Source organism: Schistocerca serialis, chromosome 7, assembly GCF_023864345.2.
Source record: "Schistocerca serialis cubense isolate TAMUIC-IGC-003099 chromosome 7, iqSchSeri2.2, whole genome shotgun sequence".
Taxonomy (NCBI): domain Eukaryota; kingdom Metazoa; phylum Arthropoda; class Insecta; order Orthoptera; family Acrididae; genus Schistocerca; species Schistocerca serialis.
The window spans coordinates 550,792,436-550,809,435 of record NC_064644.1 but is presented as its reverse complement, the minus strand read 5'-3'; the positions used below and the strand labels follow the sequence as shown (position 1 = coordinate 550,809,435).

The 17,000-nt window shown below is 43.3% G+C and overlaps 1 protein-coding gene across 1 annotated transcript in view; it reads left to right on the top strand.

Moving 5' to 3' along the window:
• Positions 1-17,000, top strand: part of LOC126412553 (lipase 3-like) — a 146,594-nt gene that overhangs the window by 93,186 nt on the left and 36,408 nt on the right. Inside the window, exons 4-5 of the mRNA XM_050082204.1 lie at positions 1,394-1,640; positions 11,586-11,738. Coding sequence (XP_049938161.1) covers positions 1,394-1,640; positions 11,586-11,738 — 400 coding nt within the window. The remainder of the gene's footprint in view (positions 1-1,393; positions 1,641-11,585; positions 11,739-17,000) is intronic.

The window sequence follows — 17,000 nt, the reverse complement described above, 5'->3', positions numbered from 1 at the left end:
CAGTTTTTTTTTTAACTACAGAGGGCACAACTATCCCTCTGACCGAACACACTGAACTACCGTTCCAGCTTCACCCCTAGACCATTGGTGTGGGCATTAACATTCCTCAAATGGATTGGCTTGCTAAGCCTACCGGCCTGAATACAATGGGACACGTTTGTGGTGAGTTAGGACGTGGATTCCGTACAGACTGCAGTGCTCAACAAAAAATGGTTCAAATGGCTCTGAGCACTATGGGACTTTACATCTGAGGTCATCAGGCCACTATAACTTAGAACTACTTAAACCTAACTAACCTAAGGACATCACACACATCCACGTCCGAGGCAGGATTCGAACCTGTGACCGTAGTGGTCGTGCGGTTCCAGACTGTAGCGCCTAGGACCGCTCGGCCACTCCGGCCAGCCCAGTGCTCAACATCATTACCTTTTGTGGTTGCAGCTCTTCATGAAGAAAGGTCTGTTGTTCCTCCACAGATATTCAGCATCCTAATTGAAAGTGTTGTCAGAAAAGTTACAGCCATCATAAAGACGAAATGTGGGCAAAGGCCTGTTAATGTGCACTAACAGGTGTCCGGGTACTTCTGATCAGCTGGTGTATGAGCTTCACCCACACCTGAAATATATAGAGGATGCTAGGGGTATAAGTGCAGTATTTCTGCTAATGATTAAGGACAGAGTACAGAACAACATTACATTAGCATTTACGTCATTTGCAGACTCAAATGGCTCTGAGCACTATGGGACTCAACTGCTGAGGTCATTAGTCCCCTAGAACTTAGAACTAGTTAAACCTAACTAACCTAAGGACATCACACACATCCATGCCCGAGGCAGGATTCGAACCTGCGACCGTAGCGGTCTCGCGGTTCCAGACTGCAGCGCCAGAACCGCGCGGCCACTTCGGCCGGCCTGCAGACTCAAAATTGTAGCTATTACGAGTACTGTGTTTTTAGGTTGGCTAGTACATGTGGCACAAGCAAGCCATTAAAGTTTACTATCACCTGGGCAGTTGGTCAGGTACTGAAGTGTGGATACGTGAAAGTCTGTTCTGACAGGTGTAGTCCACTTTGTGGCGCAGTTACGACAGTGCAGAAAATATCAGGGAGTGCGTTATTCGATGTTTTTGCGGGAAGAGTGTAGGTACATATTAAGGTACCAACTATCGAAATATCTGTGCCTATTCTCCTGTCATTCTGTATAGGCCTATCTTCTATATGAACCTCCAGAATTATCAATCTTCATAATTAGTACCATTTGCTAACGCCCAACTTACCTGCGATTAATTTATTGAGTGAAGGTTTCATTGCAACTTGCACTTCTGCACGCCAAATTACTTCAGTAGCGTATTGCTTACTCTCACTTTACACTAAAAGTTTTCGATTTTTCTGCAGCTGGCACGAGCAGGGTGCATACGATATCCCAGCAATTATCGACTACATACTCAGTGTGGCTGGGAAGAGTGCCCTGATGTACTTGGGACATTCTATGGGCACCACCATCTACTTTGTGATGGCGTGCGAAAGGCCGGAGTACCAACAAAAGGTCCAGCTGGCTTTCTTGCTGGCACCTGTCTGCTACATGAGCAACATCCCCAGTCCGATCATCAGGTTCATCTCTCCGTTCGCAAATCCCTTGGCGGTAAGTATGTACAACTTAATCTCTCAGCACCGCATTGAACTGGAGATACAGTAACTAGATGTATCCTACAAACGTCGCAAATCGCCTCTTCTGAGAATATCTTGTGTCCAAGCATTGTCGAATTACACCTCAAAAACTTCACGAATTAGAGCAACAAATAAAGTAATGAATAGACGAAGGAAGAAAGCAATTTACAGATCGGCAACCAAGGAGAAGCACAGTAGGTTTCGTAATATTTTTATTCTTTCTTCCACGTGTTAGGTATAATATTTTTTGGGCTGCCTCGCTACTAATTTTGCTTCTAGATTATCCACTCTGTTAGCTGTAAAACATACTCCTATATAAGTTGTCATATCGTACAGGGACAAATTCTTAGCTAACTTTAATACGATTCGTGTGGGTATAGTATGCAACTATTCCCTTTTTTGAACTTTGATAAGATTTGTTTTTTTTTTTTTCATTCTGACAATGTACATTTGCAGGTTGCACAAGCTACACACACACACACACACACACACACACACACACACACACACAGAGAGAGAGAGAGAGAGAGAGAGAGAGAGAGACTATTTAGGTGCACTCGATTTCACAACTAAATACTGCAAGTGTGTATGTGTGTGTGTGTGTGTGTGTGTGTGTGTGTGTGTGTGTGTGTGTGTAACATTGTCAGAATGAATTCGTCATGGCACGGCTACCATGAGGCAGTACAGTCTCCACGATCTGGACATGGTTCATCCGATGGTAAGCCTGGAGTGGCTAGAAAAAGTTTTGTATGATCAATAAAGTAATTCTTATGAAAATTCAGAAAAGCGACTCACTGCATATTATACCCACATGAATCGCGAATATAAATCGCGGCTACAGTTTGCCGTCCAGAATCGATGCAATGAATAAATATAATTCCTAATGCACTGCTGGCCTCTTCTTTTGCCGACATGATTTCACTTTTTTTTCTCATTTGCACCAGCTGTTGGCTTATTACTGACAATATTAAGCTTTCCATATTCTGGAATTACTTCCTGATATAAGCACCCCTTATTAAACCTGATTCTGTAAAGGTTTATCAGTAATTTCCATTTCACATCAACAAAGTAAAATCGCCAGTTGGAACGGGACTCTAGACCAGAAACTCTTCTTTCGCTTGTAATACTCTTACCGCTTGAGCCATATTTCTTCTTTTCTTTTCCTGGCCATCTCCGTACTCTATCTGTATATACTAATCACCAACCAAGATCAATTTAGACGACCAAATTCCTTTAGGCCGACGATCTGACCGTCACAGCTGAAGAAAAGTGTTTGAGAAAGTAAAACAAAACCTGGAACGCACTCCTAAGCACCATTCCTCTAAAACCAAATCTCACAAAGAGAGGAATCAGTGGCTTTCACCATCGTCCAAGGGAAACAGAAAGCTGAAAATAGCCTGGAACACTCAGGGAAGCCGACTCACCCGGATGTCGTACTTGACATTGACGTACAAACCTCACTATCAGACCCATCGAAACTGGGAACATCAGATTGAGGAAATTGGCTTAAAGCAAAAGGAGTGCCATAACGAAGCTGCTAAGAACCATAGGCCATACAGAATAGGCCTGTCCCGTGTGGTCCACGGCTGTATATGCCACAAACGTCAACCTTTAGCTTAAATGAAAGGTTCCGACTAACAGCGGGTCGCATGAAACCCACGCCGCTCGATAAGCTATACAGAGCCGCCGGATTTACCGACTCCAACTCCTGATGAGCCGTCATTGACACAATGAAAAGCTTCAGCATTACTTTTATGAACGCCACGTCCTATTGACGGCTGCCCTGGACCTGAAAGACTCAACTGCCACAGGATGGTCCTGAACAAACGACTATGGAAGTGAGCGTTTTGCGTCATTGGCTGGGAGGCCCCATACGGGGCAGGTCCGACCGCCTTGGAGCAGGTCTTATTATATTCAAAGCGACATTGGGCGACCTGCGCCCCGGATGTGGATGAAATGATGGTGAAGACAACACAACACCCAGTCCCTGAGCGGAGAAAATCCTCTACCAAGTCGGAAATCGAACCCGGGCCCCTTAGGACGGCACTCCGTCACGCTGACCATTCAGCTATCGGGGCGGACCACTAAGGAAGATGCCCGGCGGCGAGTACTTGCGGTGGAAGATTTGGAGGAGCCTGAAGCGCGTCGGAACAGGCAGGCCTAATCGAGAGGTGAATGTGGCGACGCATGTGACTGTGGGGAATATCAGGATAAGGAACCTTTCATCTGTCCCAGTACATGTTTCGTCGATGAATTATAGCAGGGAAGCATTTGACGTAGCCCAATTCTGGCCTGAAAAATGTTGATCTCCATACAGGAAAAATTAAAAAATAAATTTCTTTCCCTTTTCTTAAAGATACTTATATTCTATATCATAGCCAGAGTCCCGACTGATTGACTCACTCACTGACAAATCATCACCCAGACCAAACCACTGATATTTGGCGAGGGTGTTGATCTTATACTGTAGTCGTCGTTTGAGAAGGGATTTTTCTGAATCCCACTCCTTTGAGGGTGAAATAGGGGATGATTTTTTTTTTTAAATATGTTACTATTAATCCGATTTTGAAACAGGACCTACGATAATTGTTTTCTTGGTCAGAAATAAAGAAATACACGTTTCAGAAGTTTTGTAAATTTGACCCCTAGAGGCGGTGAAATGGTCGGTGTTAGTATTTAAAAAAAAATCATTATTGGACAACTGCTAAAGCATTTCCAATACCACATCTATGAAAACTGGTACTTGTCTTCTTGATTAAAAATGAAAAAAACATGAGTTTCAGTGTTTGTGGAAATTCAACCCCTGGGGGGCTAAAATAGTGGATAAAATGTTTTATGAAGTACTTCATTATGGGATTACTTTTAAAGCTGAATATATGAAAATTTTAATTTGGCTTCTCGATTAGAAATAAAAAATACGTGCTTCACTGTTTTTGTAAAACCAACCAATAAGGGAATGAAATATGTCCACGCTGAATCACCGACTTATGATTGCCCAGCGCAAACCGCTAAGAACAGAAACTAGAAATGAGGAGAAGGTTTGCAACTCACACTGTAAGCATTTTTAAGGAGGGATTTTCGAAATTACACTCCTAAGGCAGTGAAATAGGGGTGAGAGGCTTTTTGAAAAATATGCCGCTGTTAAGGCAATTTTGAAGCTAGAACAATAAAAATCGGTATTTGATTCCTCCGACAGAAATAGAAAGTACGCGTTTCAGTGTTTTTGGAAATTCAACCGAGAATGGCGTAAAACAGTGAGTGAATTTTTTTTTGGAAAACAATCATTATTAAAAAAAAGTAGTAAAGCATTTTTAAAGCTACATACATGCAAATTGATATTTGACTTCTCAGTTGGGAATAAAAAATACTTTTTTCAGCGTTTTTGTAAATTCAACACCGTAGGGGTTTCGAAAATATTTCGTTATATTAAAAAAATTTTAAAGTTGAATCTATGCAAATCGTTGTTTCATTTCTGGATTAGATATAAATAAATATGTGCTAGTGGGTGAAAGTTTCTACGGAAATATCACCACAAGAACACAACAGGCACGACTGACAAAACCTTGGACTCCTGCTGCCAGAATCGTTTTTTGATCAGAAGTAAGAGTGTTATTCATAATTAAAGAGACAAATTGGTCTGGGGAAAAATCTGTTAGTAGGGAAAGTTTGGTGCTTTTATGGCGTTAAGTTGGCGTCACTAGGATGGGCCCTGATCAGCTGATGTATGAAAATCGTTTTGTTTATAACCTCAAAAATACATTTCAAGATGGCGAGTCCGCTTGAAACGACCACATTAGTTGTACAACGTTCTGTTATTCGTGTTTTACTTACTGAAGACGAGGAACCAGTGAATATATAATGAATAATTTGTAAAGTTTATGGTGAAGCTTATATGAATCGTGCAAATTTTTACAAGTGGGTAGAGCAGTTCAAAAATGGTCGCAACTCAGTGATTGACGAACACCGTTCTGGCCGACCAGTTGCAGTTTCAACTCCCTCAGTTGAAAATCGAATTGATGACATTATTCGTGCCAACCGCCGTGTGACTATGGAAATGATAGTTAATAAGGTTCAAGTTAGTATTGGTACAGTTCATAACATTATCCATAACAAGCTGAAGTACGGCAGAACTTGTGCAAGATGGGTCACTAAGGAATTGACGCGGCTACGCAAGAAAACAAAGTTGAGAGTGTGCACAGAGCTGAAGGAATGTTATGAAAGAGAAGGTGAGGACGTCCTCAACAAAATTTTAGATTGTGATGAAAATTGGGTTCACTATTATGAGCCAGAATCAAAAAGACAAAGCATGGAGTGGAAGCACACCAACTCACCTGTCAACAAAAAATTCAAAATCCAAGCATCAGCAGGAAAAGTCATGTTGACGGTGTTTTGGGATGCTGAAGGCCCAGTTCTTTGTGATTATTTCGACGTGCAGCGTACAATGAACAGTCAATACTAATCAGATTTGCTTTTAAACAAGGTGAGAGCGAGACGTCGTGGATCTCAGAGGGGAGGTGTGATTCTCCAGCAAGACAATGCATGTCCTCATATTGTTCAAGTAACCCGTGAAACCATCGACAAAATAGGCTGGGAAGTACTATCTCATCCCCTTTACAGTGTTGATTTAGCACCTAGTGATTTCCATTTGTTTGGTGCACTGAAGGAGGCATTACGTGGGAAGAGGTTCCAGGACAACGAAGACGTGAAAAAGTTTGTGGGAAATTGGTTCAAACATCAAGATAGAGATTTCTTTGCAGTCGGAATAAAAAAGATTGTAGCCCGTTGGAACAAGTGCATAAATGTTCAAGGGGATTATGTTGAAAAGTAGAAAAAGTATTGTTTTGTAAAAATAAACGCTTTTTTCTCCTAACCAATTTGTCTCTTTAATTATTGCATGACCCTCGTACTTTCTAAAAGACCATTTTTCTGTGGCTTTAATACGCGGTAAAAGCTTAGAAGTTGTAAAAATTTGTGAACGAAATAAAAATACGTTTAAAGAAAAACAAAAAAACAAAATCTGTGCAGATCATACAGTCTATGAGAGCGAAGCAGCGGGCGGCTAAGTTAGTTTACATGAAATTGATAAAAAAAAAATTAACAGTTGTGTTTCTGCAGACAATCCCCTCTGCGTATCTAGACACTGTTTGTTTGGGCTGACTCCATATACGCGCTGTAAAAACAAAATTTCAGATATCTGCCGAAGAAAACAGAAGAAATGCCGCTCACGACTTTTGGAGATACACGCAGTATGTACAAAGCTGTTTCAAATTTTGTGTAGATATGTTTTTAGCTACAGCTCTTACCCGTAATTGTCTGATGCAGAACCGTGTCAATTTTACAAAAGCTACATTCACGCATTTGTCCCTACGCCTTTTGCGCACACGACTGATTTATAATCGCTGGCGCAGAGAGTCATTTCCTAGCGGGTTTTTGTTGTAGATGTGGAATAATGGAGCCATGCAGACTGCAGCAGTGAAGTTACTAACCTGCCGCGATTGTGTTGGCCAAGTACTGCTGTTTATACGTGGTGTGTCTAAAAAGTTAGATGAATGCTATCAGACAACAAACAAAAGAAAAGATGCAAACAAATATTGCACTTCAAAATAGTCTCCACCCGCTACAACAAACTTTTGACAACATTCGTACAGCTTCTGGAAACTCTCCGCAAGGGCCTTCTGTGGAATCGGTCCCAAAACGGATGTCATACGATCTTTGATAACATTCACGTCCGCACGACGTTCATCTTTCATCGCCGTCGTCAAGCGAGGAAACAGGAAGAAGTCTGCATGAACCAGATCAGTGGAGTACGGAGGTGTTCAAGAACAGTTACCATCTTCTGCGCCATGAATTGGCACACATGGATCTCGCAGTCTGCAGGGGCATTTTCATGGAGCAGTATTCCTTTTCCAGTCATGTGGAACTCTGGCCGAACCCGCCGGATACTCTGTAGCAATCGGTTCAAAATAGACTGGTAAAGCCGGTCGGAGTGGCCGAGCGGTTCTAGGAGCTACAGTCTGGAACCGCGCGACCCCTACGGTCACAGGTTCGAATGCTGCCTCGGGGTTGGATCTGTGTGATGTCCTTAGGTTAGTTACGTTTAAGTAGTTCTAAGTTCTAGGGGACTGATGACCTCAGAAGTTAAGTCCCATAGTGCTCAGAGCCATTTGAACCATTTTTTTTTTACTGGTAAAATACAGCATTAATGGTTTGACCTGCAGCAACAAACTCCTTTTGGATGATGCCGTTGTTGCCGAAGAAGGCGATCAACTGTGTTTTCACCTTATATTCTTGCAGACCTTTTTTTTTCGTCGCGGGGAAGACGGTGAACACCATGACATCGATTGCTGTCTTGATTCCTGATGGAACTGGTCAGGTCTCATTTCCCGTGACGATGATGTTCAGAAGCAACTGATCCTGGTCACACATGGAAATGAAACCATCAGCAGTTTCCATGCGTTTTGCTTTCTGCTCGTCTGTGAGCTTGTGCGTGACAAACCGGGAGCAGATCTTCCGCTTATCCAAATCATCACGGACGATGGTGAATGCCCAGTTCCTCCGCAATCATTCTTAGAGTCCGTCGTCGATCTTGTTCCAGCATTTGTCGCACTTTCTCGATCTCATCTGGGTTCTGTTCGTCGATGGCCGCTCTGAACGTGGCTCATCCTCCGTTGTTTCCTTCCCTTCACGGAAGCGCTTAAACCATTCGTAAACACATTTTGTGCTCACGGCTTCCCTCCCGTACACATGCGCCAACAATCCATGTGTCCCCGTTGCAGTCTTCCCCAATTTGTAGCAGGACGTGATTTTCACACGTTGCTCCATTGCGCTGTGACATTTCCTCCCACACTGACTACGTTCAACTGGTCGCAGTCTGTTTACACAGCCAGTCACATGCAGTGCATGCCGTGTATCGATTCTCCTCAAGTCTATGAAGACCCGTGCGCGTGCACGCACACATTCGCCATGTTGCCGTTCAGGTATGACGCCATTCACCGAACTTCTTAGACACACTACGTAGCAGCGAGCTCGCCGATTTCCGAGAAGCAACGGTCGTTGTGGGACAATAGGCGGTACATACGTGTCCGCAAACACGTGAATATCTGCCGTCAGCCTGCGACGGGTGCAGCCGTTTTGTGTATGGGTGTGTTGAAGATGTGAAGAAAAACCCTGAAACATTGAAAAGGTGAGAAGGGAATAACTTGGTAACATGTGTGTGGGAAAGTTTCGCGTGTGTTTTTCTGCAAAACCTTTCTACATCTACATCTACATCCATACTCCGCAAGCCACCTAACGCTGTGTGGCGGAGGGTACCCTGAGTACCTCTATCAGTTCTCCCTTCTATTCCAGTCTCGTATTGTTCGTGGAAAGAAGGATTGTCGGTATGCCTCTGCGTTGGCTCTAGTCTCTCTGATTTTATCCTCATGGTCTCTTCGCGAGATATACGTAAAAGGGAGCAATGTACTGCTTGACTCCTCGGTGAAGGTATGTTCTCGAAACTTCAACAAAAGCCCGTACCGAGCTACTGAGCGTCTCTCCTGCAGAGTTTTCCACTGGAGTTTATCTATCATCTCCGTAACGCTTTCGCGAATACTAAATGATCCTGTAACGAAGCGCACTGTTCTCCGCTGTACTTCTCTATCTCTTCTATCAACCGTATCTGGTATGGATCCCACACTGGTGAGCAGTATTCAACCAGTGGGCGAACAAGTGTATTGTAACCTACTTCCTTTCCTTAGAATTCTTCCAATGAATCTCAGTGTGGCACCTGCTTTACCGACAATCAACTTTCTATGATCATTCCATTTCAAATCACTCCTAATGCGTACTCCCAGATAATTTATAGAATTAACTGCTTCCAGTTGCTGACCTGTTATATTGCAGCTAAATGATAAGGGATCTTTCTTTCTATGTATTCGTAGCACATTACACTTGTCTACATTGAGATTCTATTGCCATTACCTGCACCATGCGTCAATTTGCTGCAGATCCTCCTGCATTTCAGTACAATTTTCCATTGTTACAACCTCTCGATACACCACAGCATCATCCGCAAAAAGCCTCAGTGAACTTCCGATGTTATCCACAAGATCATTTATGTATATTGTGAATAGCAACGGTCCTACGACACTCCCCTGCGGCACACCTGAAATCACTCTTACTTCAGGAGACTTCTCTCCATTGAGAATGACATGCTGCGTTCTGTTATCTAGGGACTCTTCAATCCAATCACACAATTGGTCTGATAGTCCATATGCTCTTACTTTGTTCATTAAACGACTATGGGGAACTGTATCGAACGCCTTGCGGAAGTCAAGAAACACAGTATCTACCTGGGAACCCGTGTCTATGGCCCTCTGTCTCGTGGACGAATAGCGCGAGCTGGGTTTCACACGATCGTTTTCTTCGAAACCCATGCTGATTCCTACAGAGTAGATTTCTAGTCTCCACAGTCCATCTACTCTTAAATCTATAAACAGTGTCACTAACACATCTTTCAGCAGTCGTGAATCAACCAGTGGATGAGTCCAAAATATCCTGTTGTGTTTCTCGATGTATTCGTAAAATAAGCAAAAGACTGCTTCCTTTCTTCCGGCTACATCCACATCGGTTACCTCCTGTCTAGTATCTCTGCACGATTGTCGCTGCAATGTTGTCGTGTGTGTACCGAAATGATTTCTGGCGTTGCGCGCGCACCCGTGTGGTTCCCAATCGTGTCCGTCGAGCCTAAATCACTCCTCCACCTATCGTCTTATCGCAGAGATTTTGCTTGCAGAATCAGCTTTATTTGTTCATGAGGCCCAGAAAATATTAGATACAGGCTCCCAGGTAGATGCCATTTTCCTTGACTTCCGGAAGGCGTTCGATACAGTTCCGCACTGTCGCCCGATAAACAAAGTAAGAGCCTACGGAGTTTTTAGCAAACAGAACACAGCATGTTGTTCTCAATGGAGAGACGTCTACAGACGTTAAAGTAACCTCTGGCGTGCTACAGGGGAGTGTTAAGGGAGCACTGCTTTTCACAATATATATAAATGACCTAGTAGATAAAGTTCCATACGGCTTTTCGTGGATGATGCTGTAGTATACAGAGAAGTTGCAGCATTGGAAAATTGCAGCGAAATGCAGGAAGATCTGCAGCGGATATGCACTTGTTGCAGGGAGTGGTAACTGACCCTTAACATAGACAAATGTAATGTATTGCGAATACATAGAAGGAAGGATCCTTTATTGTACGATTATACGGTAGCGGAACAAACACTGGTAGCAGTTGTTTCTGTAAAATATCTGGAAGTATGCGTACGGAACGATTTGAAGTGGAATGATCGTATAAAATTAATTGTTGGTAAGGCGGGTGCTAGGTTGAGATTCATTGGGAGAGTCCTTAGAAAATATAGTCCATCAAGAAAGGAGGTGGCTTACAAAACACTCGTTCGACCTATACTTGAGTATTGCTCATCAGTGTGGGATCCGTACCAGGTCGGGTTGACAGAGGAGACAAAGAAGAGCGGTGCGTTTCGTCACAGGGTTATTTGGCAAGCGTGATAGCGTTACGGAGATGTTTAGCAAACTCAAGTGGCAGACACTGCAAGAGAGGCGCTCTGCATCGCGGTGTAAATTGCTGTTCAGCTTTCGAGAGGGTGCGTTTCTGGATGAGGTATCGAATATATTGCTCCCCCCTGCTTATACCTCCCGAGGATATCACGAATGTAAAATTAGAGAGATCCGAGCGCGCACGGTGGCTTTCCTTCCCGCGAACAATACGCGACTGGAACAGGAAAGGGAGGAAATGACGGTGGCACGTAAAGTGCCCTCCGCCACACACCGTTGGGTGTAGCTTTGTTTTGTTCTTTATAGAGGTACTTCTGTGGACTTCAGGCCCTCTGCTGCTGCTGATATATCCTGTTCTGTGTCGCCACAGCATCTTCTGGGCCCACTGCTTCATTGGGAGATACCACCCAGTCAGCCGCCAACACCGGAGTCAGTCGAGACGCATGACAACAGCACCGTGGTGCAGGTGCTCGAGATACTGGGCGCCGTCCTGGGGACCACCAACATCAAAGAAGTCAACATCGTAAGTACTCACCTCCCAGATTTTCTCGGCAGCATTGATTAATGTACAGCTTCCGGGTGTTGTGCCGTATTATCTCCATTTAATGCACAATATGCTGTCGACCAACACAGCCTTTCTCATTAGAAATCTGCGAGCTTTGCTGCAATGTGCATTCGCCCTCCGAACTCCAACCAGACTGTGAGAGCTGCGCGGCGTAGCCTCGTGGTCTTTGGGGGTCTTGCCACGGTTCAACGTCCCCCCCCCCCCCTCCCCCCGTCGCAGGCTCGACTCCTCCCTCGGGCATGGGTGTGTGTGTTGTCCTCAGCGTAAGTTAGATTAAGCCTAGGGACCGATGACCTCAGCAGTTTGGTCCCATACGAGCTTACCACAAATTAAAAAAAAAAAAAAAAATCCAGGCTGTGACCTATTGTTGGTCTCGTGTCGCTATTCGTAGCTGAGTTCGATTCCCGTCGTCCAATATGCCGCTTGATGCTCTTCTGTTTTTCGGAGACTGCACTGCTATTCTGTGAAACGTAAGTCCTCTTAGAGGTTCCAAGCTCGGCTGGACGTGATGTCAGTCAGATCTTAAATTGAGTTCCGGACCCCAAACATTGTTTAAACCGAAACCTCCATCAATTTTTATTGTTTTTTTTTGTGTGGCCATATTGTCCGTAGTTGCTTTGCAATTTCTGAGGGTATTTTTGTTCTGTCGTTGCAACTACAAGAAAATGCGCACTTTTTTCACCAGATGCGTTTCGCGTTATTGATGCAAAGCATCATGAGTGGTTTATAATAAAGGATATTTACAATCTGATTTGTTTTTAAGATCGAGAAGCGGTTCGTTGCTTTTTACTTACGGTAATTTCCACTTGGTTTATCGTCTACATTGAGAAATGCCATCTACTAGCCCATCGTTGGTGTTTTTCTACATCAGACACTGATACTTGTAGTCTAATTTTTAGTTTTTTTTCTGTTTTTTTGTATACTTATAAGTGTGATTTGTGTTTTGTAGTGTTGCCAACATAACATTGCCGTTAGTTTGTCTTTAACCCATACTTCTTTAATCTTAGTTAAGTGCATGTATGTAATTCTATTTAATTATGTTGCTGTATATTTATACACAGCGTAAGAGCAGAGATGGAATAATGATGGAGTTGTTTTTTTTACTAGGCGGAGGAGGGAGAATCAAGATGAATGGTCATAAGTGTATAGCAGTGTGATGTGTGATGGAGTGTTAGTTGGGGGAGAAGGTGAGGAGGAAGAAGTGAAATGAGATCGAAAGGGCTGGGGGTGGGGTGGTAGAGGGTAATTTATGGAATAGGTTTTATTTTTCATGTAAGAGCCTTCTCCCACTCAAACCCTAGCCCTTACACTTTCATTCCACTTCTTACGCTTCACCTTTTCCTCCATCTCATACTCCATCACACATCACACTTATGACCACTCATCGTGGCATATCCCTCCCCCACCTAAAAAAAGAACTCCATCGTTATTCCCTCTCTGATGTTACACTGTATATAAGTACACAGAAACATAATTAGCCGGCCGGAGTGGCCGAGCGGTTCTAGGCGCTACAGTCTGGAACCGCGCTACTGCTACGGTCGCAGGTTCGAATCCTGCCACTGGCATGGATGTGTGTGATGTCCTTAGGTAGGTTTAAGTAGTTCTAAGTTCTAGGGGACTGATGACCTTAGAAGTTAAGTCCGATAGTGCTCAGAGCCATTTGAACTATTATTAAACATAATTAAATAGAATTACACATATGCAATTAACTAAAATAAAAAAAATTGGTCAGAGACAAAATAATGGCAATGTTGTGAAGGCAAAACTACAAAACACAAACCACGATACACCCTTAGAAGTATAAAAATAAACAGAAAACAATGGTGCGCGATAAACTGTGCCGTGTAAAACATAATAAATGCAAATTTCTGCAGCGAAACAAAAAATTAAAATACAAGTATAAGTGTGTAACGTACTAAAACGTCAAAGATTTGCTAGCAGATGGCATTCCCGATGTAGGTGAGACACCAAGCGGAAATCCGCGTAAGTAAAAGGCAACATATTGTTAACAATCTGTTTTTAGATCTTAAAAACAAATCAAATTGTAAATATCTTTAATTACAGACAACTGATGATGCTTGACCTCAATAAAACGAAACACCTCTGGTGAAAAAACACCCATTTTCTTGTAGTTGCAACAACGGAACAAAAATACTCTCAAGAATTTTTATTGTTTTATGACGTCTATATTTCAATACACTCTTTAATTATCCTGTGCCAGACACTTGGCGTTTGCACCACGATTCCCGTCTCATCGTATTTCATTTCATGATTATATTCGAGGCATTTGGCAAGAAAGAATATATAAGATAGCTGTTCTTGTTTCAAAGTCCAATCGGTCACGAAATTAAAACCACAGGGAAAATCTGATGAAGGTTTTTGCACATATATGTTTCACAGTGTCTCTAGCACGCCCGTCGAACTTTTCTGTTCTGAGCGCGCTGTGGGCAGGTAAAGATGCCTAGAACAATAGCGTCTGCCGCCAGTCGTGAAGTGCGCGCTGTCATTCTATTGCTTTTCTCTGATGGGTACCGCCTGATTTCATGCAGTTCATGCAACGAAAGTGAAGCGTGACGTACAGACGTTAGTGATTCAGGTGCTCAGAGAAGCAAGGTAGTAGAATCAGTTGGTGATTTTGTTCAGCGAGTGGTTCAGGCAATTCGAGAAAATCGTCTGCGAAGGACAATTCAGAACAAGTGAAGAGGAATGTTGCCATCAGGCACTGTACACGTTGATGACAATGCTTGGCCGCACACCACAGCTCCAACAATGACGCTGCTACAGCATTTTCGATGGGAAGTGTTTGATCACCCACCATACGTTGTCTGAGTAGCTTCTTCTCATTATCACCTCATCCCTCACACGAACCTAGGACAGGATTTTGTCAGAGAAAACGAGCTCCTCACCAGCACAGAGGACTGACGGAGAGCGTGGCAGACGGGTGCCTTTAGTAAAGAGGGTACTGGAAACTTAGTTTAACTCCACGAAAAATGTCTACGTCGGAGACATGTCTACGTCGTGGAGAATTAGCTGGAAAGTATAGCTCAATGTTGGAAGTAAAAACTTTTCTAATTTCACTGTGGTTTCCATTTCACAAACTATCGAACCTTTAAAAAATAGCCCTCACTAAATAAACACCGACAATATATTGTGTGTAATGCAGTCCACAACACACTTACTTGCTTTAGTAAGCAACTATGCTTACTTTATTTCCAGATATCACTAACACAATCTTTCTTTTCTACGCAGTCACAATTGAGGTGGGCCAACAGAGAGGTAGTCAAACATTGCTCTCACGCCTCTCCTGGTTTCTCTTCGAAAAATTTGCCTTCGTAGAAGAAACAATGAGCATCATTGTCTGCTGGTACAGTGGATGGTACAAACTCAGACGGTGCATCATAATGGAAAGAGTCGTCACCACCACTCGAATCATCCTGTGAAGAATACCGTAATTTGTTGAACTGTTTCTGTTTCTTTTTTTGGTTGTGAGGTTTCCGGTTTGTTTTGGCTGTTGCTATACTCTTAGTTCGTCCTCTAATTCACTGCAGACTTTAGTATAGATGATCTTCCAGTCACGCTACTCCTATTGGATGCCTTTTTTTAGTGATAATCATATATCCATAAATGGAACCATAGTTTTCGATTAGATAAGCGCTGGTTCGTAAGAAAACTTGCAATATTGTGTAACAGTTGCATCAGAACTCCGGTACACTATATTAGAAAAATATCCCTTTTGTCGCTAAACAAAAAGTTGACAGCTCAAAACTAGAAAACGACGGGTGCTTAATAAACGAATACTCGTTGAATACGAACCACACTTTTATGAATGCCTAAGACACCCATCTACCAGTTGATATAGATGAGACGTGGGACTTAGGGAAGCCGGTCGGAGTGGCCCAGCGGTTCTAGGCGCTACAGTTTGGAACTGCGAGACCGCTACGGCCGCAGGTTCGAATCCTGCCTCGGGCATGGATGTGTGTGATGTCCTTATGTTAGTTAGGTTTAAGTAGTTCTAAGTTCTAGGGGACTGATGACCGCAGTAGTTAAGTCCCACAGTGCTCAGAGCCATTTGAACCATTTTGAACTTAGGGAAGGCAGGAGAAGGTGTGGACGGGGCCTAATCAGTTACCGTTGGTTGCACAGTAAACACGTACCCTTTATTTAAGGAAATAATTTTTCAAGAACAACCGTTTAAAAAAAACTGACTATAACACAAGCTACACTGACGGCTGAAGGCCTAATTAAGAAAGAATTCAAAATTATTTGTCGGCTGAAGGCCACGACCAATACTTCAGAACAATCGATCAAACGCTCAAAAATTCTCCGAAATTTTCCAGCCTCTACAACATGTTAAAGCAAGGCCAATTGTTCTCCATAGATTGTATTTCCGCGAGGCAGAATGCTCGCCTATCATGTGTCAGCACTGATTCGATTCCCAGTCCTTCGTAAAATTTTAAACAAAATTGTATGTTCTATGAACATATCCATGACGCCTAAAATACGTAAGGTTGAGAAACTATTCAATTTCTTATATTTCTTAATATGAACAATCTTCTATAAAAAGCAGTAATTAAGGATGTGTGTGCAGAGCAGTGTCTTTCGCTTTATGTCTTGCCTTACTCAGCTTCCTGTGGTTTGTCGTTTCAGCCTTTGGGCTTTGATGTGGTAGCAGGCACGGTCAACTTGCGAATGCACACCATTCTTTATCGGGTACGATGTTCCCATCATGCAAGTCATATCGTAAGCCCATTCGCATGAGCAAGTCCTCATGCAAGCAAATGAGAAGTCTCCCAAGTTAAACATCTTCTTGGATCTCTTCCTCACAGCTAACTAAACTTTGCACTGCAGCCAGAATATTATGACAACCGACTTACAATCGATATACACCCGTCCAGGCGATAGCTGCGTCACCTGGCGAGGCATGATTGCTAGTCAGACATACGCATCGTTCATGTAATATCAGTGAGCGTGCTGTCCGTGTGTAGATGGGGAAGGCGCGCGATCTGTCTGAGTTTGACAGAGGGCAGACTGTGATGGCCCGGAGGCTCGGCACAAGCATTTCATAAACTGAACGACTTGTCGGATGTTCGAGGAGTGCTGTGATGAGCATGTGCAACATGTGGCGGAACCAAGGTGACGTCACGGCTTTTTGTAGCCACCCCTCATTACAGATGTCGGACGTCGTAGGCTGGGCAGACTGGTAAAACCGAACAGGTAGCG